This window comes from Eucyclogobius newberryi, unplaced genomic scaffold (genome assembly GCF_026437365.1).
Source record: "Eucyclogobius newberryi isolate DKJ021-1_F unplaced genomic scaffold, fEucNew1.0.hap1 SCAF_5, whole genome shotgun sequence".
In the NCBI taxonomy this organism is placed as follows: domain Eukaryota; kingdom Metazoa; phylum Chordata; class Actinopteri; order Gobiiformes; family Gobiidae; genus Eucyclogobius; species Eucyclogobius newberryi.
The window spans coordinates 38,071,519-38,091,665 of NW_027316167.1; the positions used below are offsets into that span (position 1 = coordinate 38,071,519).

At 47.0% G+C, this 20,147-nt stretch overlaps 1 protein-coding gene across 1 annotated transcript in view; it reads left to right on the forward strand.

Moving 5' to 3' along the window:
* Window positions 1–20,147, forward strand: part of uacab (uveal autoantigen with coiled-coil domains and ankyrin repeats b) — a 94,417-nt gene that overhangs the window by 69,445 nt on the left and 4,825 nt on the right. The window contains exons 3-17 of the mRNA XM_072464831.1: window positions 46–134; window positions 4,114–4,178; window positions 6,160–6,217; window positions 6,502–6,572; window positions 6,941–7,047; window positions 9,078–9,259; window positions 11,258–11,295; window positions 13,632–13,688; window positions 14,254–14,361; window positions 14,897–14,923; window positions 15,571–15,645; window positions 15,746–15,776; window positions 15,849–15,895; window positions 16,742–17,635; window positions 18,055–19,809. Coding sequence (XP_072320932.1) covers window positions 46–134; window positions 4,114–4,178; window positions 6,160–6,217; window positions 6,502–6,572; window positions 6,941–7,047; window positions 9,078–9,259; window positions 11,258–11,295; window positions 13,632–13,688; window positions 14,254–14,361; window positions 14,897–14,923; window positions 15,571–15,645; window positions 15,746–15,776; window positions 15,849–15,895; window positions 16,742–17,635; window positions 18,055–19,809 — 3,604 coding nt within the window. The remainder of the gene's footprint in view (window positions 1–45; window positions 135–4,113; window positions 4,179–6,159; window positions 6,218–6,501; window positions 6,573–6,940; window positions 7,048–9,077; window positions 9,260–11,257; window positions 11,296–13,631; window positions 13,689–14,253; window positions 14,362–14,896; window positions 14,924–15,570; window positions 15,646–15,745; window positions 15,777–15,848; window positions 15,896–16,741; window positions 17,636–18,054; window positions 19,810–20,147) is intronic.

Consider the following 20,147-nt stretch of genomic DNA (forward strand, 5'->3'; position numbering starts at 1 on the left):
TACTCCATACTTTTATGTCTGTTGTCTTTCTTCCTCCTCTTGCAGGTTTCACTTGGCTGCCACTAGAGGGCATCTGGACTGCCTGAACCTCATCCTGGGACAAAATGTGGACATCACTGCCACAGACGCCACGGGTGAGTCCTGCCCACTCCTTGAGCTCACGACTTGTGGCGCTAAGCTTTTCATTAGAATGTCTGAAAAGGTTTTATAAAGTATTTTATGGACTACACAGTGCAATAATGCATGCAGTTCCCCTTATTGCACTACTATAGCCTTGTTTCCATTAGTGGCGTGGCGTGTTTGAGGAAACCAAGTGATGGGGTTGCGGGTACCTCAATTGAATATATGTGCTCAGAAAAGCCTAAATACTACTTTGAACATTAAACCATGTTAAAGGCCTTTTATTACATGCATTGCACGAGGATGTCCAAGTCAAACTCACAGCAGCAGCTGATATTGCATCACACATCGACAGGATACCAATCCATGCACGCGCCGTTTATACTCCATTGGATGCTGTGCATAGGTTTAAAACCACACGAGCTGTTGTACTAATCGAGCCTGTAGTTCCAGCTAAGTCCGAACTTGAAAGCATCCACGTTGTTTCCAGAAGTGGTCTGAGAGTTGCAGGAGTTACGGTCGAAAAAACTGTCATTTAATTTGTGAGCGGACATGGAAGACAAACCAGGCCGCCAGTACACGCAGGCCCCTGACTGGAAGCTAATCACTGCTAGCCTTCTCTGCTCAAACAACATGCGCACACAAAAACTTTTAAGCACATTTGTACTATAAATACATTCTAATCTAAAGCAGTCTGGCTCGGTTTGGCTCCCAGAAAGATTTTGAACGAGATGATTGGACAAGATCTGATTGGACTTGATCTTGTGATAAACTACCGTATTTCTACTTATGCCAACTTATATTCTGAGTTTACATGCTTGGCCAAACAAAGCTAGCACATCTTAGCATCAGCAGTTTTCTGTTTATTGATGCATGGCACTGGCTTCATATTTCATATATAGCAAAAGCTGACAATCAAGTCTCATATTTGCGGAGACACAAGCCAAATAAGGAAATTGTTTGCTAAATGCAAAGACGCATTGCACCATGGACATGCGAGATGGCGGTCAGACTTTCATAACCCGCCCCACCCCGCTATGAATATTATAATTTCTTGACCCGCCCTGACAAGACAACCCACGCATCACGAGTAGCAATTTCAGAAGGAAAAATCGTAGTTTTTTTCAAAAACCTTGTGTTGCGGAGGGGTCCTTCAGCTATGACTGTCCAAACATGCCTGATCAAATATTAGCTTGACAACTAAATTAAAATGCATTTAGCGCACAATATATTGGTCGACCGATAACTGTATATTTGTGCCTAATGCAGCTAACATTATCCAAACCCAATACATTACATTAAGAGAGGTTTAATCGTGGTGTACAGGCTTTGCAGAGAAATGAAATGATGATGCAGATAAACTGGGGATGAATGGGAAGTAGTTTCTTGCTTACTCGAGCATAAGCCACGTCTCAGTGACATTTGGAATTACTTTGAATTGCTGCGCTATCAACCTTATGATTAAAAAATATAACATAGTTTGTATTTATTTAGAAAACGACTTCTGGGATGATGGCTGCATAGCTGGGCCGCGTCTTTCGGGCTGCAGTCGAATTTATTTGCCTTTATTACAGGTTCACCTGGGAGTAGACATATAATGAGCCTGGACACTTATTTCGGGAACATGTCAAAGAAATTGAAGTATTTATTTAGAAAACATGAGTTGTCTGTGGGGGAGGTCAGTTGCTCATGTAGCAGAGCTCTGCCTCTGGACCCAGAACCAGGACCTGAACATTGAGACACAGGACACCATGAAACCCAAAGCGACCTGGCTGAGTAAAGGGCCAGTCAAAACATGGCTTAAGAGAACAGTTATTTCAAAAAGCAGAATTATGTTTAAAAATAAAGGTGCACTATCTTGAATTGTGCACTTTTTTATCATTAAAACACTGTTGGATAAATTCATTAATAGGAAGAATAGCCAAGTTTTGAAGCAGCTCGGATGAGAATCAGCACCTCCAAATCCGAGGCCATGGTTCTCAACCGGAAAAAGGTGGCTTGCCCTCTCCGGGTGGGTGGGGTGTCCTTGCCCCAAGTGGAGGAGTTCAAGTATCTCGGGGTCTTCTTCCCGAGTGAGGGAAGGATGGAGCGTGAGATTGACAGGCGGATCGGTGCAGCGGCTGCAGTGATGCAGTCGCTGCTGTGGGGAAGAAGGAGCTGAGTCGAAAGGTTCTCAATTTAACGGTCAATCTACGTTCCTACTCTCACCTATGGTCATGAGCTTTGGGTAATGACCGAAAGGACAAGATCGCGGATACAAGCGGTCAAAATGAGTTTCCTCCGCAGGGTGCCTGGTGAGGAGCTCAGTCACACGGGAGGAGCTCGGAGTAGGGCCGCTGCTCCTCCACGTCGAGAGGAGCCAGCTGAGGTGGCTCGGGCATCTGTTCCGGATGCCTCCTGGGCGCCTCCCTGGGGAGGTGTTTCGGGCATAAGATAATCCTTTATTGTCCACACATGGGGAATTTCATTGTTGTTCATGTCCCACCGGGAATAGACCCTGTGGAAGACCCAGGACACGCTGGAGGGACTGTGTCTCTCGGCTGGTCTCGGCACCCCCCAGGAGAAGTTGAAGTGTCTGGGGAGAGGGAAGTCTAGGAGTCCCTGCTTAGACTGCTGCCCACGCGACCTGGCCCCGGATAAGCAGAAGAAGATGGATTGTAGCCAAAATTGTAAACTAGTTAGAAATAAGTCTCATTGCTCCACAAACTGTTCTTTACATTTAACTTTGGCCTTTTTATTAATCTATTCTGAACAGCATTCACTAATTGGTGACCTATTAGCAAAGTGTGGACAGATCTTTCTTAAATGGAGAACGAGGGAAAAGTGTTGCCGCTAAAATATGCTATTGACCTTATTCCGCCCCGCCCACTTTTGCCTCTTTCCCCACATGATTGGCACTTTTGTTGTAATCGCGCTTCCAGACCTGCTGGAACTCCGTTGGTCTAAATTGAGAACGAGGGAAAAGTCTCGTCGCTAAAACATGCTGTAAAATAGATTTGTGTAAAATGTCCATTGTTCACGCGACCCACATGTCAACAATGCACCGATTCTCACTAAAACGGCTCTTTAGTCTGTGTAGAACTTATTTTCTCTCAAGGTCAGTGCCCTATGTTCACAACCGGAAGAAGGATTACGTCAGATGGCGGCGCTCTGAGGCCAACTTTCCGAATAAGGTGTATCGCCACGTGTCAACTGGCCCTGGTTCTCCAGACTGTCTTTTAACGGAGGCCTGGAGACGGAGGTCTGCTACGTGAGCAACAGACTTAAAAACATAACTGATGTTGCTTAATCAATTAAATCTGGATCTTATCTTAATTATACTTTTGAATCATAAGGACAAACTCAGAAATTCACGTTTAGTTAAAAGTTTTGGTCGTGACATAAAAACATGTGCGATAGGCCCCTCCCCTCTGGGGCCAGGACTGCTACAGATGCTACATCTCAGTGGGACTTTCCAGGTTAAATAAATGTCCAAATTGTTTTTCTTTTAAAGTAGAGTAAGCGGGGAACTACTTCCGGTTGTCCTCAGCTTTTTCTGCATTTATTTTACTTCTTTGTGCTTCTATGCAGTGTTTTAACATCTCTTTACATCATGCGTTGGGTTTGGATAATGAGATCGGGTCTTGAAATGGGTGCCGCCGTCGATAGGCCAGAAACGGCTGATGCTAGCATGCTTTGCTAGCTTTGTTTTGCGAAGTAGCTCAACATATAAATTAGCGTGAGTGGAAATACAGCGGTTTATCTCAAGATCAAGTCGGCGTTTGGTTAGAAAGGATTATTTTCTGCTTATATCTGTTTTTGGGTCTGTGTTCTTTCTTGCTAAAGACGTTTGTGTTTGGGCTTTCAGAGACTTCGTAAAGGTCAATGGAGGTCAGGAGCATAAACTCTCACTGCCTTTAACAGCTGCTCGCCGCTTTAGTTTGTGACCTCACGCTGAAGCCGCTGGTGTGAATATGTCCTGTGAATGTAAAGACTTTTGTATGTTTGTTTCAGGTAAGAATGCCCTGCACCTGGCCTCGAGGAACGGTCACTCCCTGTGCGTGCAGAAGCTCTTACAGGTCAGTGTTTAGTGATGCGCCTTTTTGGTTTTTTGATATTTGGATTTCAAAATGATCATCAAGGCCCACAAATTGAAGTAAAGTTGTTGTAAAGTTCACAAATTAGATAAACATTATTACAAAAAGTATTAATCTGGTTTATGATATAATTCTCACTAGTATTAATCGATAGAGATAAATAAATCAATAAATCCACGGCTATATTTCCATGTACTGCGAAACTCTGATCATTATCTGATTTGAGTGCGGTCATGGTGTGTGCGTGTGCGCAGTGTGCGCGTGCGGTCATTGCGTGTGCGCGTGCGCAGTGTGCGCGTGCGGTCATGGTGTGCGCGTGTGTGCAGTGTGCGCGCGCGATCATGGTGTGTGAGGTCATGGTGTGTGCGCGTGCAGTGCGCGTGCGGTCATGGTGTGCGCGCGTGTGCAGTGCGCGTGCGGTCATGGTGTGCGCGCGTGTGCAGTGTGCGCGTGCGGTCATGGTGTGTGCGCGTGCAGTGTGCGTGCGGTCATGGTGTGTGCGGGTGCAATGTGCGTGCGGTCATGGTGTGTGCGCGTGCAGTGTGCGTGCGGTCATGGTTCTGTGTGTGTGTGCGTGTGTGTGCAGTGTGTGTGCGGTCATGGTGTGCGTGTGTGCAGTGTGCGTGCGGTCATGGTTCTGTGCGTGTGTGCAGTGTGTGTGCGGTCATGGTGTGCGTGTGTGCAGTGTGTGCGGTCATGGTGTGCGTGTATGCAGTGTGTGTGCGGTCATGGTGTGTGTGCGGTCATGGTGTGCGCGTGTGCAGTGTGTGTGCGGCCATGGTGTGCGTGTGTGCAGTGTGTGTGCGGCCATGGTGTGCGTGTGTGCAGTGTGTGTGCAGTCATGGTGTGCGCGTGTGCAGTGTGTGTGCGGTCATGGTGTGCGCGTGTGCAGTGTGTGTGCGGTCATGGTGTGCGCGTGTGCAGTGTGTGTGCGGCCATGGTGTGCGCGTGTGCAGTGTGTGTGCGGTCATGGTGTGCGCGTGTGCAGTGTGTGTGCGGTCATGGTGTGCGTGTGTGCAGTGTGTGTGCGGTCATGGTGTGTCAGTGTAGGATTTCCCAGCGCTCCACACTCGGCGTGTGGACATCTGAGACCTCGGCTTATTTCTTTCCCTGTTGCCAGAGAGAGTGGAGTTTTTTTAGTGGTGCTCGTGGAAGGCCAAGCCTCCCCAGCAACATCAGGCTCTTGTTAGCGTGGACTCCCTGTGGTGTTTGTAGCACCGTCGCTGTGAGTAATGAGCAGTCTTCTGTAAATACACTGAGGACAGGGCGTCACCTTGCCTCGCCTCACTCACGTGACTTTACATTTGAACTTCCAGCAGCAGAAGTACAGAAGCAGCTTAAAGGTGAACTATAACCACGTTTCGACTGGCCCTCAGACCGCGTCACTTTAGAGGGCTTTGAAACAGTTCTTTCAATGGCAGAGTGCGTCCAGGCTCAGGTCCTGGCTCCGGGTCGATAGATCTGTGTTCTTAATAAGTAAAGTCTGATCTTAGTCATTCACAAAAATGTGTCTGTGGCTAAAGCTAGACCTTTCTGCACCTCTGCACAAAAGTCTAGCTTTTCTGCACCTCAGCCAAGCCCAATGTTGTAACATTGGACTTGGCTGAGATACTTTGTGGGTTTTGGATCTTATTTAGGACAAAGATTGTAATAGTTTAGTATGTGTACCGGTAGGTGCTACTTTAAAGGTGGAACAATTTATTTTTCTTTAAAGGCTTTTAAAGTTTCAATGTCCCAGAGAAATCTATGGATGAAATGGAGTAGATTAGGTGTAGATTGGAGAACAGTAATGAACTTAAGTGCAACTTCAATATGTGGGCTTTGCTTTAGATCTGAAATAAATATAATCATTGGGTATTGGCCACAACAACTAGACAAAGGTCAGATACCTGCATAAACTGTAAGCAAAAACTAAAGAACTGTCCATCCAAACGTTTGAATGTGTGCCTCCTTGTGGTCTTAGCACAACTGCCCTGGGGGGAACGTGGACTTACAAGGACGGACGGCTCTGCACGACGCCGGTGAGCACTACAAGCACTCATGTCATCTGCCATTTTAGACTCAAAAATACAACAATTTTGTTCTGAAAAGAGCAAAAATAAAACACAATCCAGCATGTCGTTTCCTTTAGCTCTGTAGTTTTAGGATGCTCAGTTGGTAGTGCTCATCCTCTGTTCTCTCGACACGTCTTACTGTTTTGAATAGAATGATTGATTGTCCAATACATTGTAATGTTTTGAGCTGACCACGCTGTGATTCTAATGCTTGTTTGCTTTCATGGTTTAATGGTGTCTCTGTGGTGCAGTGATGGCCGGCTGCTCCTCCAGTGTCAAACTCCTCTGTGACAGCGGCGCCGCCGTCAACGCCACCGACTTTGTAAGAACCAACTCTGCAGAAAGGCCAACACACACTGGCTCCTAAAAGGCTTTAAATAGGAGTTTTATCGGACTATAATATTAAAGTGTGCGCTTGCCTTAAGACTTCCACTCAGAATGTAGATTTATAGACATTATTTTACATAGTACACCTACGTTTGAATCATAGACCTGAAAAAAGTGTAATATAACATAAGTCGATTGAAATGTTAGATTTTGTGCATTGTAAACTGCAATATCTAAAACTGCTACAGAAACATGTCCATCGACTCACTGTTCATGAACGTTAATGTAGCATAATATAAACTGGGTGATGATGTTTTGTATCCCCTGAACACTGACCTGTCCCTTTGCTCTTCTCGTGTTCAGGATGGAAGGACCCCTCTGGTGCTGGCCACGCAGATGTGTCACCCCCGGATCTGTCAGCTGCTGCTGGACAGAGGAGCTGACATCACCATCAGAGACAAGCAGAACAAGTCAGAGCTCACTTCTGTTTCTCACTTCTACCACATCCAGTGTTCATGCTAGTGCTGAGTATCACAGGGCACCACATCCATGTCAGGAGGGGCGGAGACTGCTTTGTGTCAGTGGTGGGAAGAAAAAAACTACTGTACTTCAGTAACATGCAAGTAATCAAACACTATTATTATTACTTAAAAGTACACACTTTTTTTTTACAGTGAACTTTTACTTCACTACTTTTGAGAACAGGTATCTGTACTTTCTACTCCACCACATTTGAAAAAACTGGACTGAAAATAAGTACTTTTAATATGGTTTTAGGGTTTTGTTCATGAAGACTTTCTGCTTCAAGGTTTTAAGTTCAATAACCAGCTTTGAGCAACCAAAAATATGTTAACAACATTGAGGACTTCTTCCACCACTGATTGATATACAAGATATTCTACAAAATATCACTATTTTGATTCTGCTAGCAATACTTCTAGTAACGCAAAAACAGCAGTTCCAGGATGTTAAAGGCGCAATGGGCGATTTTTCGGCGATTTGAGAGCGCAGGTGGAAGTGCACATGCCACTCCCCGTGCGGACTGATACAACACACACGTGCGTTTGTTTATTAGCGCGACGGAGCGCATCGCATCTCTCGTCTCCCGTAGATTTCCGTCCACTTCTGCGTCAGCTCGAACTGTCTTTCTCCGTCTTCATTTTGTCCCGTACACTGAGGGAACTATTTTATGATAGATCAATGCGCTTAGACACGCGGAAATGTGGGGACGAGCCACACGCGGCTGCAGGTGAGCGGTAGGTGTGTTTTATGATTGATACGTGGCAGGACAAATGATTTATCCACGCCACGAGGAAATAAGACTCAGATTTGTGCCAAAAAAATTGTCCATTCAACCTTTAAGATGACCGGAAATCTTAAAAACACGGCCTGAACATATGTCAAAAAAAATGTTTTATTGTTTCGTGTTAACAGGATGTATAAATAAAGGATAATAAGATCGTCATTTAATAATCCCTTTCTTTTAGCTGTTAGTTTAATGTACATGTTGAAAAATACAATAAAAATGTACACCCAAGTCCTGCCCATGACTAAGTATTTACGCAGCCGTGACTCCGCTGTACCAGCCTGTGTTTAAGATGAGATAAGATAATCCTTTAATGTCCACACAAGGGGAAATTTCGTTGTTACAACGCAGTAGAAGCAGGAGGAAAGGACAGATTATAGGAAGTTTCAAAAACACACTCTTAATAGAACTGTTCACTATTATGAACAAAAACAAAAAACTCTTATTAACAAAAACTCCTCTCCTATCTTAATAGGGAATGGAGGGGGGGAAATAAAATAACAGATAAATGAGTCACTGCTACAGGCACTAGACAGGTCTCTTATCACTCATATGTCCATGACACACACACAAGTACATAAACTACATCTGCCCGTCCCGAGAGGCAGAAACCCAGTGAATTCCACCCATTCAAAAGCCACGTCTCGACTGGCCCTGATCCCCAGACCGGTTCTCTTTAGATTGCTTTGGAACAGTTCTTTTAATGTCAGTCTCTGTCCAGAGCTCTGCTACGTGAGCACCTGACCGCACCCACACAACTCATGTTTATTAATAAATCAAATCTAAATGGTCACAAAATTATTACTTTTAATCATTGGGCCAATTTTAGAGATTCACAAAAAGACCTTTAGTGATTCCGAGTCAGTGTTGCTGTGAGATGTGGCTTTCTCCTCAGCTCTCCAAAGCGTCTACACCACGATTCAACCTTTTTATGCAGTGCTTTGGGTTTGGATGTCGTCATATTTTGTGGGGACCGGTCCGGTTCACGTAACACGATGGAGACACTTTCAGACCATCCCAATACGCTCCAAAGTGAACCAGTCAAAACGTGGCAATTGTTCTCTTTCCTCTAAATGCTCCTGGCTGTATTTTATTTTGAAGAATACGAATAAGAAAACAGAAACTGTATTGTCCACATAAAAGCATGTCACACTTTGGTTGCGTGTCTGACCTGCTCCCGTTTGCTCCACACAGAACGGCCCTGATCCTGGGCTGTGAGTACGGTTGTAAGGACGCTGTGGACGTGCTGCTGAAGAGCGGAGCTGACCTCAAACCTCAGGACGCTTTTGGCCATGACGCCTTCCACTACGCTCGCCACAGCAAGAGTCCAGAGCTGCTCAGCCTGGTCAAGGCTCAGCTGGACAAGGCCAACAGAGGTACGAGTTACATGACTGCTGCTGCACTGTGTCTGACTGCACACATTGCACGCACACACATTGCACACACACACACACACATTTCACGCACACACATTACACGCACACACACACACACACACTGCATGCACACACACACACACACACACACACTGCACGCACACACACACTGCACGCACACACACACTGCACGCACACACACACTGCACACACACACTGCACACACACACACACACACACTGCACACACGCACATACTGCGCACACACACACACACACATACACACAGTTACATTTAATATTATAAATATTGGATGTGAAATGAACTATCTCATCTAGCGTCTTTAGATGATAAACTATATGCAAATGTCAATATGTTAGTCTCTTTTGTACATTGCATGAATGGACATTATTAATTTGAGAACCATTCACCCATTCATAAAGGAGTTCATGTATTCTGCTTTAGCTGTAACTCAACATGTAAAAGAGGTAGAAACTTATAACTTATCTGGTTTGCTTAAAGGCGCAATGGACGATTTTTCGGCGATTTGAGAGCGCAGGTGGAAGTGCACATGCCACTCCCCGTGCGGACTGATACAACACACACGTGCGTTTGTTTATTAGCACAACGGATCGCATCGCATCTCTCGTCTCCCGTAGATTTCAGTCCACTTCTGCGTCAGCTCGAACTGTCTTTCTCCGTCTTCATTTTGCCCCGTACACTGAAGGAACTATATTATGATAGATCCATGCGCTTAGACCCGCGGAAACGTGGGGACGAACCGCATGCGGCTGCAGGTGAGCGGTAGGTGCGTTTTATGATTGATACGTGGCAGGACTAATGATTTATCCACGCCACGAGGAAATATGATACAAAATTTGCTGAAAAAAATCGTCCATTCCACCTTTAAACATTCTGAAACTTTTAGTGATTTAATTTTTTGAGGCGAAATTTTTCAGAATTTTGGGAAAGTTTTATGAGTGTAAAAATGACAAAAGTGTAAAATAATGCTTAGGTGGACTTAGGTGGATTTTTGGGGGCCCTTTTGTGGGGGCCTGGTCGAGCCATCACCACGATAGAAATGATGTTGATTGGGCTGTTAAATACTGCAATATCGATGTGAAAATACTTATTAACACAATCATTTGAGTTATATTCAACGAAACATGTTCATGCCTCAATATATTATCCACCCATCCATCTTCTTCTACTTATCCGGGTCACGGGGGCAGCAATCTTAAGCAGGGACTCCCAGATTTCCCTCTTTCCAGACACTTCCTCCAGCTCCTCCTGAGGCGTTCCCAGGCCAGCCGAGGGACATAGTCCCTCCAGCGTGTCCTGGGTCTTCCTCGGTGCCTCTTCCTGGTTGGACATACCTCTGGAGAAATCCGGAACAGATGCCCGAGCCACCTCAGCTGGCTCCTCCCGACGTGGAGGAGCAGCGGCTCTACTCAGAGCTCTCCCCGTGTGACTGAGCTCCCCCCCTTTTCTCTAAGTGAACGCCCAGCCACCCGGTGGAGGAAACTGATTTCGACCGCTTGTATTCGCGATCTTGTCCTTTCGGTCATTACCTAAAGCTCATGACCATAGGTGAGGGCAGGAACGTAGATTGACCGGTAAATAGAGAGCTTTGCCTTTCGACTCAGCTCCTTCTTTACCAGAACAGTCCGATCGCCTGTCAATCTCACGTTCCATCCTTCCCTCACTCGAGAACAAGACTCTAAGATACTTGAACCGCTCCACTTGGGGCATGGACTCCCAGGTGGCCCTTAATGAATTAGTCAAAATAAAAATTTAACAGAGTTAATAAACAGAATATGTAAAATCATGGATAAAATCAGACAATGGCAACAAGTTAAATTAAAATACAGTACATTTCTGTCAGTTGGAGAACCTTGGTGTTATGATATATTTAGTTGATTATCTGGACAATGGAGGACACATTGTGAATATTATTAAAGTTTTTTCTATGACTCTTTCTGCTCTGCTTTCCCACAGAGAAAGACGCCGCCAGGATAGAACAGTGGAAGCGACAGGTACGAGCACGTCACACTCTGTGGTCACTGTGGTCACTCTGCTCACGTGCACTGTGGTCACTCTACATGCACTATGGTCACTCTGCTCACGTCTGCTCACTTGCGCTGCGGTCACTCTGCTCACGTGCACCGCGGTCAGTCCGGTCACGTGCACCGCGATCAGCCCGCTCACGTGCACCGCGGTCAGCCCGGTCACGTGCGGGCTGACGTGCACCGCGGTCAGCCCGCTCACGTGCACCGCGGTCAGCCCGGTCACATGCACCACGGTCAGCCCGCTCACGTGCACTGCGGTCAGCCCGGACACGTGCACCGCGGTCGGCCCGGTCACGTGCACCACGGTCAGCCCGCTCACGTGCACTGCGGTCAGTCCGGTCAAGTGCACCACGGTCAGCCCGCTCACGTGCACTGCGGTCAGTCCGGTCACATGCACCACGGTCAGCCCGCTCACGTGCACCGCGGTCAGCCCGGACACGTGCACCGCGGTCGGCCCGGTCACGTGCACCACGGTCAGCCCGCTCACGTGCACCGCGGTCAGCCCGCTCACGTGCTCCGCGGTCGGCCCGCTCACGTGCACCGCGGTCAGCCCGCTCACGTGCACCGCGGTCAGCCCGCTCACGTGCACCGCGGTCAGCCCGGTCACGTGCGGGCTGACGTGCACCGCGGTCAGCCCGCTCACGTGCACCGCGGTCAGCCCGGTCACGTGCGGGCTGACGTGCACCGCGGTCAGCCCGCTCACGTGCACCGCGGTCAGCCCGGTCACGTGCGGGCTGACGTGCACCGCGGTCAGCCGCGGTCAGCCCGCTCACGTGCACTGCGGTCAGTCTGGTCACATGCACTGCGGTCAGCCCGCTCACGTGCACTGCGGTCAGTCTGGTCACATGCACTGCGGTCAGCCCGCTCACGTGCACCGCGGTCAGCCCGGTCACGTGCGGGCTGACGTGCACTGCGGTCAGCCCGCTCACGTGCACCGCGGTCAGCCCGGTCACGTGCGGGCTGACGTGCACCGCGGTCAGCCGCGGTCAGCCCGCTCACGTGCACTGCGGTCAGTCTGGTCACATGCACTGCGGTCAGTCTGGTCACGTGCACTGCGGTCAGCCCGCTCACGTGCACTGCGGTCAGTCTGGTCACGTGCACTGCGGTCAGCCCGCTCACGTGCACTGCGGTCAGTCTGGTCACGTGCACTGCGGTCAGTCTGGTCACGTGCACTGTGGTCAGTCTGGTCACGTGCACTGCGGTCAGTCTGGTCACATGCACTGCGGTCAGTCTGGTCACGTGCACTGCGGTCAGTCTGGTCACATGCACTGCGGTCAGTCTGGTCACGTGCACTGCGGTCAGCCCGCTCACGTGCACTGCGGTCAGTCTGGTCACGTGCACTGCGGTCAGTCTGGTCACGTGCACTGCGGTCAGTCTGGTCACGTGCACTGCGGTCAGTCTGGTCACGTGCACTGCGGTCAGTCTGGTCACGTGCACTGCGGTCAGTCTGGTCACGTGCACTGTGGTCAGTCTGGTCACATGCGTGTGCTTATGATTCCAGTCCAGCCTCAGTAATGACCTAAATGAATGCTCAGTGTGATTATAGATCACTGCCAAGCGCACAAATTATTCATTTCATCTCTTTTGTCCAACTCATTTAGCCTGACACGTGACCGTTGTCTTGGTTACAGACTGCACATGACTGCCCTCTGGTGGATAATGTGTGTATGTGTAATATTAGAAGCTTGTCAATGTGAGATTGTAGCTGGTGTGTGCTGAAAGGAAAGGTACTGTAATGCCCTAAATGTAAATTAATAATACAGTTTGATAAGGATCAGATCATTGGCATCGAGCAGAGAAAACCTCTTCGGAGAAGCGGAAACTAATCTACTCCAAATCTAGATCCCAGTCCTGAATGTGTGCTGTGATCAAGTTAGTTAAATCAATAATACAATTTAAAACGTTTAAAATATAACAATGATCCAGGGTTGTCGTAGATTAGAATTCTAGAGCAGACAAAGGCACAATAGATCTTCTTTAAATCCAGATTGTGAATATAAAGGGGCTGAAGTGAATCCGCTTGAGGACGTCCTGATGGAGTAATAATATTGTTTTTAATCAAAAATTGAATGTATGTGTTTCTTGAGTCATCTTGATGTCATTCTTGATTTGTCTGGGTCATAAAACCTCTTCTCTCAGCACATGGCGTGTGTGAAGTCCGAACAACCATTGTTCGTTCAGTAAATAATTTGACTATTATCTCGATGAACTTGTTTCTGCTCCACTATCTATCTCCCTCTGTTGTATTTGTTATTACAGAATTCAAATTTTACTCTTCAGTATTGTTTCCATTTCCTTTCCAGCATTCTATAGAGAGGCCAGACCCAGCAGAAATCAACAGGAGGGATCAGGCCATACATGTAAGTGCTCCACGCTCTCAGTAACAATGTGAACGTGAAAGAACTACACTTAGGAACAGTTTATCTTACTCCACTACATTTCAACAATACAAAGAAAACAAAAGGTTTAGAAAAAGAGTCTTAAAATCAGCTAAATCCTTCATTAATATCACTACATTTGAGTCCTAGTTCTCAAAATTAGTTTAATATTTAAAAAAAAATTAGTCTAAAAGTACATTTCAAACAGGTACTTTAATACTTTTACATTTGCACATACACAATTGAACAGAACTATATTATATTAAACTTTATGATCAAATGATAATCCAGATTACAGTGCAATTGGGGACTTTCTGAACTGTCAGAAGAAGCTGATCACTTTAGTTAACATTTACAAAAAACGTAAATCAGAAAGAAAATTGCTGACTAGCCGACTTCTAAAATAATGGTTGGTTGCAAAAGGTATTCAGGAACAAGAACACTGTCCCGTTACCATTATACGTTTGGTCCATTGGTACATATACAGAGTGTGTGTGTGCCACGCCTCCTTCTCTGGTGAACCATGTGACTGTGTGTGTGGACTCAGGATCTGGAGCGGCAGAACGAGAGCCTCCAGGAGAGTCTGAGGAGGTCTCATCAGGAGCAGAGGGGGCTTCTGGACCAGGTGTCCCAGCTCCAGCAGCAGCTCACACAGGTGACCCTCCACACACAAGGGCTCGGAGCCTTTTACATTTTGGAGCGCGATGATGTGACCACGGCGCTCCGACTGCAGCTGTCACTTATGCTAAAGTCACTGGTACAGCAATGTTTGAATCCGACTTTTGAGCGCGTCTTTTGTTTCTCTCGCATTAGGGCAGAAAAGAGAAATCTGACCAATAGTGTTGAGAATTCACATTTTTTGTTGTTGTTTTTGAAAATATAAAAGGAAATCAAAAGCTGTATTATATATATACTGGGTTTGTAGATGGGACATCAAGACTTGATGAGTGCTAAACCCAAAATGATGATGACGATTACCATTTATGGATTGTAGCCAAATTTAAAAGCTCTGACATGGCTGATATTTTGATTAAGATGTACAACCCATTCAAGAGTCTTAATAATAGATTATCTGGTCCTCTTTAACAGGCTACGAGAATCCCTGTGATTCTATTATATGTGGGTGTGTTATGTTATTACATTCACATTTGAAACCTGTGGTCTAAATTCATCTTTTTTTTGTCCCAAAGGAAAAGGTGGACGAGTGCCTGAAGGAGGTCAGTATCAGAGCCTCGGCCTTTCTACACTGTAATTACAACGGTTCAAAGCTTATTGTTCTCACCGTGGACATTCACAGAGACAGAATCCTCTCTGTCCTTTGCTCAAACTCTTACACTTGGCTGACGCTCCGGAGTTACATCAAATCCAACATTCACATATACCTTTTGAAGCCAATCCCCATATTATAGTATATAATGTATAGTATAGTATATATACGTTTATTTTATTATATTTATAAGATTTGTCTGTTTTTCACCAGTAACATGTAAAAGAGGATGTTAAGTCACATCACAGTCGGCCTTTAGCTCAGAGGCCATTTTGAGCTCATTTTAATCTAAAATAAAACGGCGGTGACTTTAAGTGAAACTTTGACTTAAATGTGCTCGATGGGTTGGTTCCTGCCCAAACACTCTGGATTATTCAGAAATTACCTTTTTGGGTGGGTTAATGCTAATGGACTCCGGTTAAAAGTACAGGGGACTGGTTCCAATGTCCAAGTCTTCCCGGACCAGTCAAGTTTCTAAGTGACTGATAACACGAGCATCGAACGCCAGATCTACTTTTTGTATGTCTGTGGGTGTTCAACGTTAGCTTAGGGCATCTCTTTCTTTCCTCCTCTTATTTGTCCTGTTTTGATCCAAAGGACTCGTCTAAAATGCCCAAAGAAGACGGTCCACGTGGGCTGGAGACGGTCAAAGTGCAGCTCAAAAGCCCCATGGTGAGCGCTTTCATTCCAAGCGTTTGTCATATATTTTATTGTAGTTACAACAGCGTGATTACGTCTCTGAGCTGAGCTAATGGACCGGTGTTCTTTTCAGGGAGATTATTCTGGGCAGTCGGTCATCAAAGGTGAGCAGAGGCCGCTTCAAGCTCAGGTACTGGTTTATCCAGGTTGTTTTAACATGTTTGATCATTTCACAGGGAAAGAAATCCTGCTGAAGCAAGCGCAAAGCCTGGACACGGAGCAGGTCAGAAACACTTTAATTTGATTTAATGAAGTTTCTGTTTTAGTTTTAATCCGAGTTGACACTTGCTTTTTTAGTTCATGTAGCCCATTCTTGTCTTTCAAACCCATGCTTGTACCTGTCATAGCCTGATGTGAAGAATTAAAACCTTATATTTGCTGGATTGGAAACCAGGAACATTCTATGATGTAAAGTCCGTCTATACCTATGGCTGCAAGATGGATCCTGCACACGCCACAAAACATGCATCCATCAAGTCTCAAACACAGACTCCACGTTAGACAACGAAAGAGAAAAATGTTTATTCTCGTGCCACAAACTAAACTAAACTGAGTTCGAACAGTGCAGGGCTAAAACCTGACTCAACCTCAGCAGCCTTTGAGCAGTGAGGGAGCAAAGAGCTGCTTTGGGCAGTATATAGTTTGCTTTCCCTTTACTAACCATTTATTATATATAATCCTCACCGCTACAGAGGCAGATGGACTCACAGAGCACAGAGGCACAGGCCAGGACACTAACACTGGAAACACTGGATTACTCGCCTCTTGTAAAACTATAGACTTTGGTGTTCTCATTCATGTCCTTTCATCTATTTGCATTTTCTTCATAAATCAATGACATAGTCCACAGAAAATGTCTGTTTATATATTCTGGACTGGTTGATTTGATTTGTATTTTGATTTGTAATTTCAAATGTATAAAACTCTTAAAATTCTCACAGAATATATTAATTTAGAGCATTTTAACCCAACTATTGGGACATGTTGTACTAGTAACTTGAAAATGGGTTTGGAAAAGTACATGCAAAGTTTTGTCATTCAGACTTATTGTATGTATTCCCATACTCAGATCCCGAGGGTGTCCATCTCTCGCTCCATGTCCAGAGGCTCAGAGAAGCAGCAGGCGGCCGTGGGTTGGGACCTCCCTGCTGAGCTGGAGGCCCTGCGCCGCGAACTGGAGCAGGTGCGGAGAAGACAGCAGGCCTCAGAGGAGGAGACGGCCAGACTCCAGTCTGCGCTCAACCGCAAGAACCGTGAGTGCCAAGAGCTGGTGCAGAGCCGCGACAGCATCCAGAAACAGGCGGACCAGCAGATCCAAGAGCTGGAGGACGCTTTGGGCGACGTCCAGAAACGAATGCTGGAATCAGAGTGCAAAGTCAAGCAGCTGCAGGCGCACGTGGTGGCCGTGAAGGAGCACCTCGGAGGACAAGCTAACGAAGAGCTGCGACTGCAGCTTCAAGATGTCAAGAGCAAGTACGAGGGCGCGTCAGCGGAGGTGGGCCGAGTCCGCAACCGCCTCAAGCAAAGCGAGAAGGCCCTGGAGGAGTACAAGTCCAGTGAGAGCCAGCTCGCAGCAGAGGCCGAGCGACTGCACCACGAGCTGGGAGCAGTGAGCGCGGAGAGAGACGAGCTCGCCGACACGCTGCTCGAAATGGAGAGCCAACTGAAAGAGGTGAGAACAAAGCCGGGTAACACTGTCCCAGCCGAGAAGTTTGACAATATGAAGAATCTGCTGACAAACGCGGTGGACGAGAAGGAGAGGCAGATAGCGGAGCTCAGGGAGGACTACGACCGTGTGCTGGAGGAGGTGGCAGACCTGCACAGGAGGATGGACAGCCCCTCGGCCCAAGCAATGAGCTCCGAAGAGGAGCAGAAGATCAGGGCTGCACTGGAGGAGCACAACGCCTCACTCAAGCAGAGGCTGCTGGAAGTGACGGCCAAGAGCCACTCGCTGATACAAGAGGTGGGTCCATCCTTCACGAGGCTTTACTCACTGTCTAAATGACATTCACAAATTTGAACATGGGATCTTTCAGTACCATAAAGGCAATTGTTCTGTTGTGTAATATTAACAGTAGAGTTGTTACTTTGTTCTGAAATACATTAATACTATTTGTACAAAGTTAAACAATCACAACCTTACACTCGAAATTCATGAAACATTGACACATTTATGTAAAAGGAGTAAGAAAAATGTCAACCGTGTGTTAGTTTCCATAAATTCCCTTGACCCTTTAGATTCAGCTTCCAAGATCAGTATTTCTTTACAGGTTTTTTTGGCTTGTTGGGTTTATTACAGTTCCAGTTCTAACCCTTTCACAAGCATGCGCCAGCAATATTTTGCTATTTGAACTGACTTGAAACTTGCTATGGTTTCTTCAGGTGGAGGAAAGCGAGGAGGAGCTGGAGAAGTTGAAAGCGCGGATACAAACAGACTTTATCCCCGTCCATCTGCACGAGCAGGCCAGGCACAACATGGTCCAAGCCCTGGAGGAGCTGGAGGACAAGCTTGTGGAGGCCAGTGAGCGCTACGGGAAAGCAGAGGCCCAAGTGGACCAGCTGCAGTTGCACAGATCCACTCTGGAAGACGAGCTCCAGCACCGCCAGGGCACGAGGGAGCAGGTGGACGAGCTGAAAGTGCTGAACGCCACACTAGTCAAACAACTCGAAACGATGCAGAGAAGATGTGAAGAGCAAGACGAGGCGTGCGTCCAGCTGAGAGCACAGAGCCAGGAGCTGAAGAAGAGTCTGGACGGAGAGTACGTGCCCAGGCAGCAGATGGAGCAGACCAACAAGGAGCTCACCGCCACCATAGAAGATCTGAGGTCCCAAGTGTCCGAGCTGGAGTCCAGGAAGAACGAACGCGGTGAAGAATTACAGAACGTGAAAGAAGGAAATGACAAGTTGAAAGGCGAGTTGGAGAGGGTGCGATTGGAGGTGCGAAAAGACTATGTCTGCGTGAGCGAGCACAACGCAATGACGGATCAGCTGAAAGTGGCTGCGGTGGAGGCGGAGAACCGCGCAAACAAAACCGCAGAGATGTACGCAGCGGCTCAAGACGAGACCATCAGGCTGACGCAGGAACTCCAAGCTCAGAAGCAAGAACTGGATACTATTCAAGAGGCAATCCAGGCTAAATTTATCCCCAGAATCGCCATGGAGGAGAAGGAGAAGACCTATGAGAAGAAAGTGAAAGAACTCACTGATAAATTGACTGAAATGGAGGACAAATATAACAATGAGACAAAGAGCAGGGAGAGCTCCGAACACGGCGAAGAGAAGCTGAAGGCTCAGTTAGCCGAGGTCAACAAGAAACTAGATGTTGCTTTGGTTGAGAGGAAGAAAGAGCTGGAAAAGGAGTACAGCTGTAAATTTCAAGAACTTACCGTCAAAGTTCAGGACTTGGAGAAGCAGCACGAGGAGGAAAAACGACAAAATGCCGAGCTACAAAAGGAGAACATAAACTACACAACGCAAGTTCAGAGTCTACAGGAGCGGTTGAGATCGGAGCTGACTCGCATAGCAAACTATGACGGCGAACTCAAAGTGCTTAACCAAGAAGTCCAGCAAGCTCAGGCAGACTGCAAGAAGGCCAGGGCTGCCCTGCAAGACGAAGCCCAGAAGACGTGCGTGCTTCAGAAAGAGATGCAGGAGGTGCAAGAGGAGGTACAACAGACGACGAGAACCAAGGAGAACCTAGAAGCCAAGGTGGGCAAACTCGAGTTAGCACTTAAGGAGGAAGAGGAGAACAATGCCCAGAGAGCGGAGGACGTTTCCGCGCTCCAGTCCGAGCTTCTACAGGCCACGCAAGCCCTGGAGGAGCTGCGGAGAAGGCACGAGGACGTCACCCAGCTACAGAAGGACAAACACCAGCAGAGCGAAGAGGTGTTGGGGCTGCGAGAGAAGCTCCTGCTGCTGTCGGAGGAGGTGCAGGATGCCCGGGAGGATGCAGCCTTGGCCTCGGAGCAGGAGAGGAAGGCCAAAGGGGAGATGAACGCCCTGCAGGAGAAGAGCCGAGCCGTGGAGAAGGAGATTGGAGAGCTGAAGGAGCGCTACGACCAGTCCCTCAGTACCATCCAGGAGCTGCAGAAGAGGATCCAGGCCTCGGCCCACCAGACCGACGCCAAGGACAAGAAGGTACAAGCTTGTTGTAGGCCCACGTGATACGAGAGGAAGTGTGAGGTGTGGTGATGTTTGATGGATGTGGTGATGATTGGAACATGTCTCTGTAATAAACCACTTTGTCTGTTACACCACATATGTTTACCAGTCAAAAAACTAGACTAAACCAGAGCTAAACCAGAGCTAAACCAGAGCTAAACCAGAGCCAAACCAGAGCCATGATTTAGAAGAAAACCAACTAGAGTAGTACGCTCATTGACCTCTTTAAGGAAAATCAGGATCAATGATGTTGGTCTCTCATGGAAGTTCCTTCTGAGACATCTATGTTTATCAGTGGTAAACATAGATGTATT